An 18,185-nucleotide genomic window follows, 5' to 3' on the forward strand; every position below is an offset into this window, starting at 1 on the left:
CGACGTAAATCTCTTGCTATTTGAACTTTTGCTCATTGACATCTACAACTTAATTTACACCAAATATTCACAAATCAACCAAAAACCTCACATCTTGTGATTAACATAAGAGTAACAATTATGATTAGAGTTCAACCTATACTTAGACGACGACCCCTTAACCCTCACAAAATCCCTTAGCCTCTTCCAAATGCACCGCCGCGGCAGCGCTCCCCCCACCTCCGGCGGCCGGTACGTCCTGATCAACGGCCACTTTATCCCGCTAAAAAACACGTGGCGCTTTATCTCCGTCGCACCCTTGGCGCACCCTAGCCTCCGCGCCGGATCCTTCACCAGCAGCTTCTCAATCAAATCCCGCGCCGCCGCCATCCCGCCGCCGTCCTCCTCCGCCGCCTCCGCCGCCGGAAACCTCACCTCTTCCGAATCCGCTATCTTCCGAAGCGTGCTCTCCTTGCTCCCGCCCTTAAACGGCGTCGTTCCGTAGAGAAGCTCGTAGATCAGGATCCCGAACGCCCACCAGTCGACTCCGCTGCCGTGCCCCTCGCCGGCGACGAGCTCCGGCGCGAGGTACTCGTGCGTCCCGACGCGCGATCGCGAGAACGCCGCGGTCGGCTCGGCTGAGAATTCCGCGATGTGAGTTTCCGACCGCGTGTTTCCGAAGCAGGAGTTGGAGGTGGAGGCGATTTCAAGGTGGCGGTGTAGGGCTGGGGAGACGTCGGATTGGAAGGAGAGGTCGAAATCGGAGAGCATGACGTGGCCGTCGTCGCGGAGGAGGATGTTCTCCGGCTTGAGGTCGCGGTAGACGATCCCCTGCGGGCGGACGAAAAAAAAATTTATTTAAACTATATTCATATACTCACTCTTTCCCGTAGATATATGTCATATTTTCTTTTTCAATCGAAAATTTATGGAAATCTTTTTCTCCTTTTTCTTTATCATTTATGGATTCCACAGTTCACTTCACAATTTCAATTACTTCCTCCGTTTCGCCATAAACTTTTCGGCACAGAGTTTTAGAAATGAATATTGGATGTGTTAAATAAATAGATATAAAAGTAAGAGAGAAGAAAGGTAGAGAGAATAAAGTATAAAATGAATTAAGTTGAGAGAATGAAGTAAAAGAGAGGAAAGTATGGAAAAAAAAAATTACCATATAGAAATGACTCAACTATGAAGAAACTTCTTGAAATGAAAAAATGACTCAACTATGGCGAAACGGAGGGAGTACTTTTTCTCCTTCTATCCTACTTTACCAATTCCACGTTAAAACACGTGCTGATCTCAAATTGCCTATTTCTATGGGACAGGGGGAGTATTAGTATAGGGGCTTTTGTCTAAGAATTTGCATAAAATTAGTGTGAATTAAAAAAATTTACAAAGAGAAAATATAAAAAAAATCATGTTTATGTGTGTCCGCCAGTACCTGCGCGTGGAGGTACTCGACGGCGAGGAGGACTTCGGCGGCGAAGAATCGGACGGAGCGGAGCGGGAGGCGGCGGCGGGGGTGGCGGCGGAGGAGGGAGTGGAGGTCGCCGTTGGGGCAGAAGTCGATGAGGAGGCACGTGTAGTGCGAGGCCTCGACGCGTGCGTAGAGCGTGGGGAGGAAGGGGTGGTCGAGGGAGGAGAGGATTCGGGCCTCGGTTTCGACGTCGGCGAGCTTTTTGGGGGTTAGGGTTTCGCGGTCGATGACTTTGAGGGCGAAGTTGGATTGGTCGTGGCTGCGGAGGCGGCAGTGGAAGACGCGGGCGAGGTTTCCCGAGCCGAGGAGGCGGAGGAGGTTGAGGTCGCGGAGGTGGAGGGAGGGGGTGGAGGCGATGGCGGTGTAGTTGGGGTTGTGGTGGGTGCGGTGGGGGCGGGGGTGGGGAGTGGGGGTGGGGGAGGGGGAGAGGCGGGATTCGTTGAAGCTGGAGCGGGCGGAGAGGGTGGTGGCGGTGGTGGTGGTGGTGGTGGTGGTGGAGGTGAAGCTGAGGTCGAGGTCGGAGTCGGTTAAGGAGTAGATTGGGTCGTTTTGATCCATTGATTGGATTTGGTTGTGGAGTGCATGGGTTGTTGCTATTTTATACATGTAGGTGGAGAGAGAGATAGAGAGAATAAAATAAATGTTGATGACGTGTTAGGTTCATGCAACTACGTTGGTCACATTTTGTGTCTTGATCTTCGAAGTGTGTTAGAAATGTATGTTTGTTGCAGTAAAAAAGGCGATTTCGTCACCTTGGTGGCCCCCACACTCCGATCCGACATCATGTGAGGGGGTTCAATCATGGATGAAGGGAGTGTAGTGTGTGTTTACGAGACATGATGGAGGTCTATTCAATGATGGATTTGGGAAAATGCAACTTGTGAGTCACATGCGATGAAAAAGGTTGTTACCGATATTAAAAGACATAGGATTTACGTTGGGAATGGATGACGGATGAAAAAAGAACTGAATTCCAATCTTGATTTCGAAGGTTGAATTTGGTGGATTTTTACGATCTATGTGGGCCAACAGTGAAGTCGGTGAACCCCTAATCAACCTCACTTGAATTTGTGTTATTCGTGATTCATTGAGTCGATCCAACACGAATATATAGAAGATGGGTCACGTATGATAAAGTTGTAAATAAGTGAAAAAAATGTGACACAACATAAACATATTTGTATCATAATCTAAATAAAAAAGTGTGCAATAATTTGTTGAACTAAGAAGTTCATGTTTGTGCAAGAGTTGAAAATAGTAATTTCACATTGGTAATTAATATAGATAACAACTCTAGGGTTTTGAGAAGATTTTTAGTTCATATGTAGACACGTAACATATTAGTAAGTATTACTAACAATATAATGTACCAAACTTTTGAGTTAATTATATATATCAACACACATGCATCCCACTCTCCTCTTTATTCTTTAATCAGATCTTATATGAGCATTAACTTCACTTATTCCACTATATGTATGATGTGTGGACTCCCTTACTTTAATTTTTCCTTCAATCCTTACAAACTTTTTTTGGACATAAAAGATTCCGACAAAACCCAAAGAAAATCTTACTATCTGATGAAAATAAATATGGACAGCGACCATATACAATGAACTGTACTTCACCATTTCGATTCAAAAACACCAATAAATTGATATGATATAACAAATGATATGTGACATGAATTTGACTTCAATTCCATATTAGTTATGGGCTTCATGTATGCTTGTTCTTCAACAATTTACTGAGTATCGATTAATCATTTATAGATTTTCCAGACTTTGTCACGTTCCCTTATTGCATCAAATCTTGTTGCAGAAGGTCGATTCAAAGATAAAAATATAAAATAAGTTTCCTATGCTTTTTAACAGTATTTAAATCGATAAGTACTATTCGTGTCCCCTAAGTACTCTCCAAATAAATTAACTATAGCAAAAAAGAGTTTTCCTAGTATTTAAATGGACTAGTACTTTCCAAATAAACTAATACTCCTTCGTCCACCATCAGGAGTCTCATTTCTTGGCGGCACGAGTTTTAAGAAATATTTAAAAAAGTGGGTGGAAAAAAAGTTAATGGAATATGAGTCTATATATTAATTTTAAATGAAATGTTAGTGGAACATGACGCCCTATTACTCCTTCTATCCCATTTTAGGAGTCCCGGTGTCCCACTTTAGGAGTCCTGGTTGGAATATTCCATAAATGGTTCCACTAATATTTTTTCACTCACATTTTATTATAAAACTAATATAAAAAAAGTAGGACTCACGTTCCACTAATTTTCTTTTACAATTCTTAAAACTCGTAACGAACTCTATCGAGACTCCTATTCGCCGACCGGCCGAGTAACAAAAAAGAGGGGTGCACCGGCGGTGAGGAATACTGGGTGACCACAAACCATGTGTTGACACATGGCAAGTAGCAGCACCTTCATCGCTAACGGAGGGGAGACGAACCACTCCGAGTCTACACGCGCGTGGCAACGACGGTTTTTTTTTAGGGGAAAACATTCGGCGAAACAACCCCAAATCCACAACTAACTCTGATTACAGAAATGAGTTTAGGGTTCAGTTAATTTGCGCGTGTAGCCCGGCCCCACACCCCATGTCTACTCAATCCCATATCACTCAGTTTATACAATATTTACGTACTCTATCAAGCCGATGTGGTAATGGTAAACCAAGCACCACTACCATATTTGATTAAAGAAAAGCCCATTTGCTTTCTAATTGATTCATCACATATTTCATTACAATTTATGATTTTTATTTGTATATAAACAAGAGCTTCAGGGGGTGTTCAATTGGCAAGACTAAATCTCATGATTAAATATGTATCATGTTTGGTTCATAAGATTGACCCCCTCAACGTAATCTTAGATGGATAGTCTCATGATAATTAGTCATAACCTTCCTCTCCAGCTGAAATAATCCCACAACTTAATCTTAGATGGATAGTCTCATGATATTTGATCATGGCAACCGAACACCACCTTAATGTACCGAAATTAGGAGTATGAATCAATTCACGAGTATTAAAGGAAATATAGTGCGGGTAAATAGCCATTTAAATCACCGAGTTTGATCAAAATCTGGTTTATCCCACAAAGTTTGAAATCTGCTAATTAAATAACGAAGTTTCAATTTTTCTAGTTTATTTCCCTGAGTTGAATTTTAGGTGGAATCTTTGTATCTCTATAATGAAATCCGTCTTGAAATCTCAATCTAAGTTTAAGATGAAGCTCTTTGTTATTGCACTTTGGATTATACACGCATCTTTTTGTGATTTAAATCTCAATCCATCTTAAAATCTAAATTCATGTCAACAAAGGTTACACCTGAAATTCAACTCATGGGATAAATTAGCAAAATTGAAACTTCATGATTTAATTAGCTGATTTCAAGTTTTGTGGGATAAACCAGATTTTGACCAAATTTGGTGATTTAAATGGCTATTTACCCAAATATAGTTGTATATATGTAGACTACTATAGCACTCCGTATTCATTTTCATTGAATTTTACTTGTTTGATTTTATATAATCTTTGACATAAAGTGATGTTGTGAATAATTTTCATTTTGATGAAAATTTTCTTTACTAATGATCAGCTACCATTAAGCTGCATTTTTATCGTGAATTATTACACTCCTATTTACGAGAATTAAAGGAAATATATAGCTGTATAAATTAGTAATAGTATAAAATAAGGGTTGGGGTTTTTGTTCCCTGAATAATTCATCAATTATTTGGTGCAGTACTGGTCAACTTAATTAATGCATCATTATATACACCCATTAAAATAATAAAAATAGTAGAAATAATAATTAGGCTGCATGCAGTTGGCACGTGATAATGCTCTCTCATCTCAATTTTTAGTTTAGTCCTTCACTTCACCGATCTCCAACAATGGATGAGAAATAAAAAATATAGGTAAATCTCAATCTCGAATAATTATATTAGATGAAGATGATCTCCAACAATATGGATGAGAAATAAAGAATATAAGTAAATCTCAATCTCAACTTTTAGTTTAGTACTCCCTCCGTCTCAGTTTTATAATCACATTTTGCTATAAAAAGTTCGTCCCATATTTATAGTTACATTCAGAATTTTCTATATTTAAACATAAAATTTTACCCCATTATTCACTAAAATTACACCCAAATACCATTATCAATACAAAAATAAAAAATCAAAAAGTCAAAAAGAAACTCACCTTCAGCCAACTTACTTCATTTATTACACACTTCATCATCTCACTTCATTTATTACACACTCCATCATCTCACTCCACCATCTAACTTCATTAATTACACACTCCACTAATTCTTTAAAACCTGTGCCATAACTATACGTGACTATAAATCTAGGACGGAGGGAGTAAATCTCAACTAGGAAAAAAAAAGTAATGTGTAAATTTGTAAGCTAATAGTAACAAAATTTGCACATTGGAATATAATAGAATATGTATACTCGAATAAAAATTTTAATTAATAAATGTTGTTTGTCATCGCATGAATATGTCTGCTGACCGAATGCCAAGATTGGCAGGAATAAATGCTTCTTTGGCTTACGGACTTTATTTATATAAGAGAAACCATTAATCATTTATTGTGAGATATAGTATAAAGAAGAAAATAATAAAAAAAAATAAAACTAGTATTTGTTAAATTATAATGCTCTACTACATTATATACCAACTTGTGAGGTGATATATAGAAGAATCACACAAATCCATAAATATTTTTAGATTTTTGGTTTATACTTACCAAATAGTGAGATATTTTGAATTAGATGAAATATATGAATGATATAACAAAGGCCAAATAAAACATTGCCAATGATGATTGATAAAAAAAAAGATTCAATCCAGTTTCATTTGTTTATGTACACTAGCAAACCAAATCTCATCAAACAAATACACAATGCCATGAGATGATAAGCATCATCAATCAAAAAAAGAAACTGAAAAAAAGAGAAATCCCTATGCATTAACTTGATAAAACAAGAAGACCTCAAACCACTAAAGAAGAGTCCTAGCTGAGGTTGTTCCAATGTTCCATCCTCTTTCTTTTTCTCTGTGGCTTTGCTTCTGCTGAACATCCTTTACTGCTCTTCTAGCATTCCCAAGAAGCACCCGTTGGCCCATTTTCCCTCGCCCCCCGATCGAGACTCTGACCTTCTCCATACCAACATTAACACCAATCCTACGCAGGGGCGGCTGCATTGGACCCTTCGTGTTGATTTTCTTATGGAGGCTTTTCCTTAGTGCACTATTCAGTTTTTTTATTCTGTTTCTTTGATCTTTTGGACTTTCACAAGGTATTTGCTCTGGAAAGCCAGCGAGCTCAGCCCCATATTCGGCCTTGTTGACCTGAACCGGAGTTAGTGGCAGAAACGAGGTAGGTGGTGGCTTAGGTGTTCCTGGTAAAGTTGGCTGAGGAATGAGAGAGTAGCGGCGGAGACTTGGTGTGGCATAAACCTTCTGAACAGTTGGACAGGCAGACGCTCTGCCCGTCTGCTTTTGAGGGCGTAGTTGATGAGCCATCTCAGGGATGTTTTCTTTATCCATTACTTCGTTCCTGGCAGTTCCATCCATGGGAATGGGATAGAATGAGAAGTCATCATCGTCTTCAGCAGACAGAGAAACATTTGTTTGATCTTTGCTTTCTGCTTGAGATTTGGCTCCCTGCACTATAGTTGTAAGAGGATGAAATTTCCCTAGTTCAGACCGGTGTTCCTCGTGCTGTTGTTTCATTTCTTGTCGCTGCAGCTGCTCAGCAATTTTGGAGTCCACATGCTGCCTGGCTAACTTCCTCTCCACCATCAATTGTGATTCCAATTCTTTGATCTGATATTATTTAGTTCAGTGACTATACTGAAATGTGTGCTGAGATAGAATGTGCATCGAGAATATAAACATACCTTTTCTTGAAGGTTTCGGGTTTTCATATCTCTCTCTTTTATCTTTACCTCGAGACCATAGTTGGTGTCCTCCAATTTCCGAACTTGCAAATCCTTTGCTTTCATGTCTAGTTTGAGTTTCTCAGCCTTCAAACACAAAAAAATTGTGTAAACACACTTTGCCAGATATCATAAATGAGAAGGAAAAATGAACTATGCTGTTCGAAAAGAGGAATTGCATATTGCAGTTGCTACTATTACCATTTGTTTGTATTTGAATAGCTCAGTCTTGTTGTCCATTTGCTTCTTTGCAGGACCTAACTCGATTCCACGAACTCTACTAGCAAAATTTAGAGAGCAAAGGGTCTCAGTCAGGTCGTTTTCGTTGGGACTGATCTGCACAAACATCAAGGTTTTGGAGTCCCCTCCTGCAATTCAAGAAGATAGAAATTACAGCACCTATGCAATTATTTACGCGAATAGGGACGATAAAGTGCTGAAGAAAGATGCACGAATGAATTCTCTTCATACCTAAAGAGTCTTGAAGCAAGTGGGTGAGTTTGGAATTCCTACACCAAATTAAAAGCAAGAAACTTAGCAAAATAACAACGAACGGAATCTCTGCAATGACCAAGTGACTACTATGATTTCTGTACCTAAATGGGATGTGAGGACTTCTAGTTGCAAGAGAAGATATCACGTCTCCGAGTGCAGAAAGTGATCTATTAATGTTTTGAGTTTCTTTCAGTCTTTCTCCCTGAACTTCTGTCTTGGCTATTCTCTCGCTCCCCGCTAAGTCAACCAGCCAAAGCTTGCTTCTTGTGCATTCTCCGTTTAGTATGTTCTCGCCCTTCACCATCACACAGTGCATGCTGTATCCAAGAAATAAATCATTTCAGCATTGATTTACCTTCTTGATAGTGACATACAATGGAATAAGGTGCACAGAAATACAAACCAGTGTGATCGGCTGCTGTGTTCATTTGCATTGGTTGATCCAACTGCCCTCCCATTACTGCCAGTCCGAAGGACATCCCAGACCTCACTCACATTTTTCACTCGTGCCTCAACTAATCCCGGAACATGATGTCCTCCCTCGCCTACTTGTTTTATCTCAAGCCTGCATTTATGCCAATTCAAACAGAATATTAATAACCGTATAGAATAAAGCATATCACAGACTATGTGTTGCACTATACAAACGGAGTAATGCATGATGCCTGAGGATCTATGAAAGATCTACCTCTTTGAACTTGCTGCAGCCTGTGAATCCGAAACTAGCAAATCCCTTATCTGCTCATTATAAACCTCCAACACACTCACTGATACTTCATATCGGAATGTGCTCTTTCGTTCCTCCATGATGTGAAATAGCTCCTCAAGAGTTCTGAAGTTAACTCCTCGGGCTTCATTTGTTCCCTCCATAGTAAAAGTCTTGCCAGTTCCGGTTTGTCCATAAGCAAATATACAAACATTATATCCATCGAGAACTGAAGTTGCTAGAGGGGCTGTCTCCTCAAAAACATGAGCTGCATTCAAGAAGCAAAGTGGAAAGTGATGTAAGAGAACAGCTATATAAATAAACTGTTAAAGCATGGTTCTGAGGGCAATTACTTTGTTCAGCTTCTGGACTGAAGACAGCATCGAACTTAAAGGTCTTTTTAGATACCCCGTTTGATTTAACAGTTATTTCCCCATCCCTTGCAGCCTCAAAGTCGACTGCCACTGAAGCTCCTCCATCAATCTCGTTGGAGTTCATAGGACGACAGCGGCAAAATACTCTAATGTTTCCTGTGCAAAGTTATTTATCAAGGTTCTTCACATTCCCAATATAAAAATCAAGATTCAAGAATGATTTTATCCCTTACCTTTCAGTGACAACACTTTGTTGTAGAGTTCTTTCCTTTCCTTGGCCTCTTTGAGGAACTTAGTTTTAATATCTTCGTTTAGTTGTACTTGCGTACTCACTGTCAATCATTATACACACATATAAAACTAAATATAAGCACTTAAGCAGAATAATTGATGATTGATAGTTGAAATAGTGTATAATAGTACATGTAGATAGCAGAGTGGATTTGACGCCCTCCATCTCCACAACGTACTGCTTGAAGAGAGCCGCCTCTTCTGAAAGCGTGATATGCTCCATCTTCAGAATCTGTCATGATCAAACCCAAAATCAATAAAAACGCGCCCCAGCTAAACTGAATGGCATTAAATTCTTACAATACCTTCAATTTTCTTGTCAAATCTCGTAATGATGAAAACCATTTGCCTTTTTCTTTGACTTGGCCCTCAATTGCAAAAGCTAGAGAATGAAAAATCAGCACAAAGAGCAAGAACTGATCATCAATAGAAACATGATTAATGTGACTAAAATGACTTCCTCACCCAATGATCCAACATGCATTGATTTTCGCATAAGCTCATTTTGAAGTTCTTTTAAAGAATTCCAAGCTTCTTGGCATTCTCTACTCTTGAGATTGTATTCCCTCTTCAGCTCCTCCAAAACCTTCTTAGTGTCCGAGAGCTCCTTCTGTAATTCATGTTCCCCTCCAAGCCCAAGAATTTCTCCCTCAGTGGAGCAATTTGCTTCCTCCTACAAAATTTAGTCTGTCAAATCTGTAACCTGCGCTTAACTAACAAATGTTTAACTTAATTCATGAAATTAAGAAGATACATTATGCGATTTTCGAGGAGACAAGCACTGAAACTCGACTTCTCCAGATAGTTCAACCCCATCAAGACCTGAAATCAACAAAGCAATGTATACAATCATCCATGAGAAAGCATCAAAGCTGATGAACTCAACATACTCCTTGTGGAAATGCAGCCGACCTACCTTCATGTTCTACTTGAAGCCCAACAATTTCTCCCTCAGTAGAACAATTCTCTCCCTCCTACAAAGTATACAACATTTAGTCAGTCTGACCCAAGCTTAACTAATCAACATCTAACTAGATTTGTGAAATCAAGATCATACATTAAGCGATTTGCTAGGAGGCAAGCACTGAAACTCGACTTCTCCAGATAGTTCAACCCCATCGAGACCTGAAATCAACAAAGAAATGTATACAATCATCAATGAGAAAACATCAAAGCTGTTGAAACTCTACATACTCCTTGTAGAAATGCACCTCACCTTCACTCCTTGTAGATCCCTCATTATTCGACAAACCCTCTTCGACTAATGGAGCTGTGGCGAGCTCGAAAGAAGCCTCAGCTAACAAATCATCCATCTTTGCAGCTGTGCCCTCAAAGGAATCCCTCATTTCAGAACCCTTAATCCCATTTTCTAAAGAGACATCAACTCTTTCACCCAACAAACACTCAGGCGATTCCTCATATCTTTGGTTAGTGAAATCAGGCGATCCTACGCATACTAAATCAGGCGACGCCAATGAAAACCCCAATGCTGAATTGCCTAAAATTAGCAAATGTTCAATTAATCGAAAATTTTTCTTGAAATTAAACCGAGAAATTCAATAACCAAATGCCTAATTCGATGCTAAAAACGAATGAATCCGATCACATTACCGTCAAACTTGGCCTGGCTAGATCCATCCGCGATCTCCATCATCGAAATCGGCGATTCGCCTAAAATTTGGGGAAATTACAACTTGTTAGGGATTTGAAAAATTGACATTTCTATAAACTAAATTGAGCAGTGGAGAAGCTCACAGTGAGTTTGACTTTGATCAGGATGTTGAAGGGAAGAAACGTCGGTTATAAGAAGTGGGTCATTCCATTCAAAATCTGCCATTGATAAAGGAGCAATTTTGAAAACCACCAAAAATTAAATCAAAAATTAAAAGAGCACTTATTACAATCGTTCGGTTTCAAGAGGGAAAAAGATGAAAAAAAGTGGGATTATAAGGCTTTTGGTGAAAATCACTACTCTCTTCAGAGGCTCAGTGAGAGAGAAGAGAGAGATGGAAGAGAGAGAGAATCCGTTAATTTCGTTGTGCCGTTGTGATGAAGATTTTCAAATTTGAATATTTGAAGCGGGCAAAATTGTAATATTTGGTTTTATATAGAAAGGTAATAATGTAAGTGTGACCAATTTTTGATCTTTTACTTTTTGCAGTAAATTTGGGATTTTCCTAAATTTAAATTAGTGATTGGTGATCATATTCTCGTTTGATAAGAAAGATGAGATATAACAAGATTTGTTAAATAAGATATCTTGTTAAATAAAATAAGAAATGCGGGCTTCGTGTCAAGATAAGCTCGGATGAAGATTTTTTCGTTTGTTGTTTGGTAGGCAAGAAATTATCTAGATTTTGTATTGATAAATCATAATAAATGAGGTAGAAATACTATCCGACCAAATTTGTGAGATACATATCTTTGTATTTTAAGGAAAAATTTGCGGGCTCGGATGAGCCATGGAGAAAACCACGGACTGACAAAATAGGTTAATTATGATATCAAACACTTAGAAATAGTCATATAAATATCTATATCTAGACATTACTCAGCTACTTTATTTACTTCCAATGAAATCAGTCGATGAATCTTGAAATGATAGTATGCCCATAAATAATGAGGAAACCAAATGATTTGGTTGAAATAATTTTTTTGGTTATTTTATCATTTGATTTAAATGTGGTGTCACGGTGAATTCGAACTTGAGAATTTTTTTATCGCGGATATTGAAATGAATTCATGTTTTTAATTGTGAATAACATAAACTGTATTTTGGGTTTATATGTTTTTGTTTTAAGTTGTTGTCACGTTAAAATAAATAGGGAGTATAACTTTTTATTAATTTCTGACCAATCTCATAATTTTTTGAAACTGTAACATAAAATTATAATTTTTCTATTTTTCTAAATAAATTGATAGAAAAATGGTTAAAATGAAACTAATATGACAAAGAAAAACAACATTATTTATATAATTAAATAACCTTAACATATCCAAGGGATTGGATTTTGATACATCCATGGCAATGTGTGCTATGACAAGCTTTTAAATTATGAAAAAATGCTACTCAAATGTATACAAGGTTTAATTTAAGTATACTTCACTTTAATTTGATATTTTACTTGTTTGGTAGTATAACAAAGATAGGCACATTGGATGCCAAATTTTGATAAGGCATTAAGACAATGATAGACAATTTAGTTAGTAAGATGTTACACCTTTTATTGAAGAGTAAGGTTCAAATCATGAGACATGACAACGACAATTTAGTCGATAAAACGTGTCTCTTACAATTAATAGATCAATTTCGAGTCATCACGATCATGGGGTAAATTAGTAATTTGTTCTTTTTGGAAAAAATAGTAAAGCACATTGTATGTCTCCTTGAATGAAGATGAAAATGTAAATAAACCCCATTCACATCCAAAAGACCTTAAAGAGTTGCTAAAAATTAAATTAGAACAAGAACCACTGGGGAAATATTGTTTCATGTTACAATAAAACAGATTAGCTCATTTTCTTAACTTTTTCCTAGTGCATCTATAACATGTAATTTCTATAATTTTCTCAACGTAAAACCTATCCCTCTAACAAAACCGAACAATAAAGAAAAGATCGATCGCAACGTACCTAATTATTTACAGTCACAACGGCATTGAGGCAATAAGGCGATAATGCATTTGTATTGAGCAGGCCGTCATGGACTCATGATATGCAGGCACATTTAGACTGGTTTACACGCACGAGTCAAATTCCTCGAGCCATTGTGAGGGGAATGCATACTAAGCTTCAAAATTTTTGTATTGTGATGTCTTCACTAAAGCTGTATCCTGACATCTTCTAACGCAGCTGACATTGAGGCGGATGCCTCTTCGAGTGTTCTTCTCTTTTGCACTGTATTGAAGGCCTCTACCGTGTCCCCAACCTCCCAATCCTTGAAGTCCTCTGTTCCGACTCCACATTCGAGCCCAGCATTCACCTGTGAAATTTACAGAGGGAATGCCCGTGAGAAGCGCACTCAAAAGTCTAGAGCCGAATTTGTGCCTAAAAGGATTATGAAAATGACCTCTTTCACCATCTCCTTGACCCGTTTCAAGGAACCAAGAACGCCAACGTGAACTTCTTTTCCTTTCCTCAGCACGCGTATTCCACAATCTTTCACGACTTTTCCCTCGGTCACCATGCATCCAGCAACACGGCCGCTGCCACTGCTAAATACAGCTCTTACTTCTGCAGAACCTATAGGCAGTTGTTCCTGCCAGAAAAAACACAAAAAACTTTAATTTCTTAATCATTGATAACGTGAGTCGTAACAACATTATTAATGCAGACTTTCAGCCGAATCTTCTTCAACCTCGGCCTGTCTACTCAACTAGGCTGCTTCTTTTTGTGTGCCATCCAGTCGAGCTTATGTCTTTATTAAAAAACAATCGAAGGGGGAGGAAAGAACTGAAGATCTCAGTCATATCAAGATGCTAAGCTGATAATTTTTCCCACAATTAAATTCCAGTTCAACCGTGTAGGTTTGTAAACAGTAGGAATTGTCTAACAAAAGGCTACTTAAAGAAAGATCAAATCTCACAAGATCCCTGCTATAAGCACTTGGAACCCCATTTAAGCAGATGCATTAAAATGTTGAGTTTTTCAGTCTTAATGACAATAGAATCACTAACAGCCACGATAACGTTAAATGAAAATGATTTACCTCAACAGAGTCCAAGAGTCCCTCCATCGCTTTCCGCACATCATCAATGAGTTCATAGATAACTTTGTAAAGCCGAACTTCAACGTTTTTGTTATCCGCATACTTCTTCACTGAGCCAGGTGCTTTGACATTGAATCCAAATATAATAGCTTTGCTAGCCACAGCAAGGTCAACATCACTCGTACTCACATCCCCAGTTGCTTGCAGTAGGAACTTGAGAGTAATGTTGTCTTGAGGAAGCACCTGCAGGGCTTGTCTGACAGCCTCTATGGATCCCTAGTCATCATTTAAGATTGCTTTAATACCAGATGAAGCTGACCACATCACCTGACAAATCCATATCTTTTACTACGTACCCAAGGTCTTAAAGCATACGCATACCTGAACATCAACCTTCAGGATGATATTGAGTTGGTGCAAATCTAATCCAGCACTTTTTCCTGCTGAAACAGCAGAAGCAAAAGAAGAAAGTGTAACTTTTCCATCCCCTGCTTTTTCTGTTATACGTTCATTTCTCAAACACTCTGCTCGTGACTCTGCCTTTTCTCGAGCAACGGCAAGGGAACCAACAACCTCAAACTCATCACCAGCTGAAGGAACATTATTCAACCCTATTACCTGCGAAAGTGTTGTGGAGCATCATAGTAAGTTATACTCCATATAGGTGGAGAAAGAAAAAGGAGAGTTTGTGAAACTAAAATTTGAGCAAAGAGTTTGTGAGTCCACTAAATTTGTTTTTTTTTTTTTTTATTCTAGTGCAATCAACTACATATGATTTCCTAATATAACTAGCAAGAACATCGCATGTATAATAGATTATTACATCTTACAAAATGGGGTTGTGAAAATAGCTAAATACTAACATATATAACCATTAATTTACCTGTACAGGAATAGAGGGTCCTGCTTCATCAACTTGCTTTCCGCTATCATCAAATAGAGCCCGCACCTGACATTCACAAAGAAGGAATCTTTCAGAATAAGTGATAAATGAAGAAAGCACACAAGATCTTTCATAAACAAACCTTTCCGAATGCTTCACCACAAACTACTATGTCCCCTTTTCTGAGTGTTCCATTTTGCACAATGACAGTAGCTACAGGCCCTTTGGATTTATCAAGACCAGCTTCAATGGCTGTTCCTTTAGCATTTCTACGTGGATTTGCCTTCAATTCTTGCAACTTGAAATACAAAATTGATGCAGAAACTGAGGATTAACTTAGACATAACAAATTAACAAAGCATAAACAACTACAAACAAAATTGACAATATTTTCACCGAGTTGAACCTCATACCATTAGCCCTTAAAAGTGAACAAGTGAAATTATGCCAACCGTGTATATAGTCATACTAAATTACTAATAATTTGTATAATTGGAAGTTACCTCAGCAACAAGCATGATTGTTTCAAGCAATTCATCGACATTCTCCCCTTTTAGAGCACTTATCTGTTACAGAACACTCCATGAGAACTCTAGCACCATAAAAGTATAAATCAAATACTACTTTTCTCTTAAAACTGCAAAATCAAGTTAAAAGTTTTGTCACCTTAACCATTGGTATATCACCACCCCATTCTTCAGGCATCAGGCCGACTGAAGAAAGATCTTGCACAACTCGGTCTGGATTAGCTCCATCCTTATCTATCTACATTGAGTAGACAAAGAAATTAGAGCTCCATTGAAACAAAAGGTAACATCAGAATTGAAAAATACTACAAAATTTCAAGATACCTTGTTTATAGCTACAACAATTGGCACCCCAGCTGCCTTGGCATGAGCAATTGCCTCATGTGTTTGAGGTTGGAGCCCATCATCAGCTGCAACCACAATGACAGCAATGTCTGTCACTCTGGCTCCACGTGCCCTCATTGCTCCAAATGCCTGGAAGATGTTCAACAATCAAGATGCAGCTTTCACAATGAACAATGATACTCTTGTTAAAGTATTGTAAAGGAGTAATAATCTAAAGAGCTTTACCTCATGTCCAGGAGTATCGAGAAACACACATGTTTGAGTCTTCCCATCAATTGGAACTTGAACCTTATAAGCTCCAATTCCTTGTGTAATCCCACCAGCTTCAGCTGCTGCAACCTAAATAAACACAAGTATAGGTAAATTCCTTTGAGCTACATGTTATGAATGAGATCTAAGTTAGTAACTAATGTGGCCCAATGGTCTATACGCAGCAATGTATTAAAATCACTATGGTTAACTAATTGGTAGCCTGCGAGAACAGTGGGAGAGATATCCCAATGAAAAAGGATTTTACCCAAAAGCATTTCAAGTAATTGAAGCTTATGTAGATTAATAGAATTCATACCTTACTTTTCCTTGTATAATCCAAAAGTGTCGTCTGTGCAAGGAAACAAATACGTCAGTTGGAGCTAGCAAGGAATCACACAGTTTATCAAACTAACAATCAACAAATTACTTCACCTTGCCATGATCAACATGCCCCATTATAGTCACTACAGGAGGTCTATTTTCTAGTTTATCTAAATCATCTTCGTCAAGAATTTCCTTCTTTTTTGCCATTTCCTCCACCCTGACAGGGACAGCATGAATGACTTCCACCTTATACTCGTTACATACCATCTTCACCATATCTTTGCTCAACTTTTGCACGCCATCAGGCCTTATTCCCTTCGCATAAAAATACCCAAGAATTTCCCCTTCACTGATGGCCAAGTTCTCCGCCAGCTCTTCAACCAACATTCCGTCTTCACCAACTTCCATTATTTCCACCCGAACGGGCGCAGCATCTCTGGCTGCCTGGAGCCTAGCAGCCCTCCGACTTGCTTTACTCCATTTTCTACCTTTACGAGCAGCAGCAGCACCAGGAATGGAAACATTAAGTTCAGACGTATCCTCATCACGAATATCATCTTTTCCAGAACCCACACTTCTACGAGGTCCTCCCTTCTTTCTATAATCATCCTTAAACTTGGAAGCCGCCGGGTTCCTCCCCGCCTTTGGAGGGGCTAAGACCGCGTGAGCAATCAGAGGATCAACCACAGGCTTCTTAGCAGCAAATTTGTCAATGAGTAACGGCTTCCGCTGTTTAGATTCAGGTATAAAATCACTTCGACCGCCAACAGGTGACTTTTTCAAGATTACAGGTCTTCTGACTGGAGGAGCAGCAACAGACGGCCTTGCCTCTAACTTGGGTTCTACTTTCTGAGGCGGCTGAGAGGGTCTAACCCGAGCAACAGTTCTCGAGCCATTCAAACCTCCTCCATCCACCCGAGGAACCTGCCTAACTTTTTCCACAGAAGCCACAAGGTCACCCTTCCTCCAAACACTCTTCATCGTCTTAGACTTCCGACTCCCTGATTTAATCGGCATCACCTTCTTCTTCTCAGCTATGTCATCTCCCAGAGCTCTCTCACCACATAAACTAACCTTCTTGCCAGTTTCCAGCTTCTCCACCTTCTCCAACACCTCGCCTAGCGACTCAACCGCTCTACTCATCTCCTTCTCCTTATCAACAATCGCCTCACCGTCCGAATCCCCCCCACGTCTATTCTCATCCCAGGCCATACTCAAAAGGGGATCAACATTGGACCCTGATTTCAAAACTGGCTTGGGAGCTCCTACAAGAAATGAACCAGCACCATTGTCTTTACTACCTCTACATGTAGAATCAGTAGACACCGAACTCCTCTGCTCCGCAATGTAATTGCTTGTTGCGAAACTACCCCCATTTCTACGAAAAGGAACCCTCCTAATCGAACACACACAGCTATCGAAATTGCAAAATGAAACCGCCGTATTCACATTTGAGCCCAAATTCAGCGAAGAAGGTAAAGAATTCATTGCTCAAGTTTATATTTTTAAGCATCGAAACCGAAATTCAGCAATCGGGCATTCCATTATTCCACTTTTCTTAGCAATTCATAATTTGAGCTACTGATAACACACCCCAGATTGTATGAAAATCGAATACTACATACCCGTTGTGAATCCCTATTGATTTAGCTCCTCAATTTCTAGCAACGATTTGATAGAAAAATTGGCTAAAATTCTGAGACAAATTTGGGGATAACTGTTTCAGTGGCAATGGTTTTGGATATACTCTTAATTAAGTAATCAACTAATTATATTTTAGTTTAATTTAAGTATAGTTTTACAAGGGATGTGTTAACTCACTCATGAGATGATGGGCATTGAATTATTAAATTTA

At 38.9% G+C, this 18,185-nt stretch overlaps 3 protein-coding genes across 4 annotated transcripts; all 3 read right to left on the reverse strand.

Moving 5' to 3' along the window:
- Window positions 1-87: 87 nt before the first annotated feature.
- On the reverse strand, window positions 88-2,017 carry LOC125203316 (serine/threonine-protein kinase WAG1-like). The gene is made up of 2 exons (XM_048101632.2): window positions 1,424-2,017; window positions 88-810 (listed from the first exon to the last, which is right to left on the reverse strand). Exons 1-2 carry the CDS (start codon window positions 2,015-2,017, stop codon window positions 88-90), a joined length of 1,317 nt encoding a protein of 438 aa, XP_047957589.1.
- Window positions 2,018-6,308: 4,291 nt separating this feature from the next.
- On the reverse strand, window positions 6,309-11,334 carry LOC125203842 (Di-glucose binding protein with Kinesin motor domain-containing protein). 2 transcript variants are annotated; one of them, XM_089061906.1, is made up of 18 exons: window positions 11,047-11,334; window positions 10,903-10,962; window positions 10,508-10,780; window positions 10,349-10,416; window positions 10,208-10,265; window positions 10,046-10,113; window positions 9,757-9,964; window positions 9,597-9,673; window positions 9,424-9,523; window positions 9,234-9,332; window positions 8,980-9,156; window positions 8,609-8,894; window positions 8,324-8,485; window positions 8,022-8,237; window positions 7,897-7,934; window positions 7,627-7,793; window positions 7,387-7,512; window positions 6,309-7,312 (listed from the first exon to the last, which is right to left on the reverse strand). In XM_089061906.1, exons 1-18 carry the CDS (start codon window positions 11,126-11,128, stop codon window positions 6,485-6,487), a joined length of 3,093 nt encoding a protein of 1,030 aa, XP_088918032.1. In that variant the 5' UTR covers window positions 11,129-11,334; the 3' UTR covers window positions 6,309-6,484. The 2 variants fall into 2 exon arrangements, with proteins under 2 accessions (XP_088918032.1, XP_047958284.1); XM_048102327.2 differs by having other exon boundaries at window positions 10,508-10,789.
- A 1,389-nt stretch (window positions 11,335-12,723) lies between these two features.
- On the reverse strand, window positions 12,724-18,071 carry LOC125204347 (translation initiation factor IF-2, chloroplastic-like). Its single transcript, XM_048102978.2, has 12 exons — window positions 16,439-18,071; window positions 16,323-16,355; window positions 15,980-16,093; window positions 15,734-15,883; window positions 15,549-15,647; window positions 15,386-15,448; window positions 15,025-15,180; window positions 14,883-14,948; window positions 14,381-14,617; window positions 14,000-14,275; window positions 13,361-13,549; window positions 12,724-13,273 (listed from the first exon to the last, which is right to left on the reverse strand). Exons 1-12 carry the CDS (start codon window positions 17,816-17,818, stop codon window positions 13,112-13,114), a joined length of 2,925 nt encoding a protein of 974 aa, XP_047958935.2. The 5' UTR covers window positions 17,819-18,071; the 3' UTR covers window positions 12,724-13,111.
- Window positions 18,072-18,185: the final 114 nt, after the last annotated feature.

The sequence above is a fragment of the Salvia hispanica genome, chromosome 6 (assembly GCF_029641045.1).
Source record: "Salvia hispanica isolate PSC_SH4W2 chromosome 6, Shi_PSC_v1, whole genome shotgun sequence".
Classification (NCBI taxonomy): Eukaryota; Viridiplantae; Streptophyta; class Magnoliopsida; order Lamiales; family Lamiaceae; genus Salvia; species Salvia hispanica.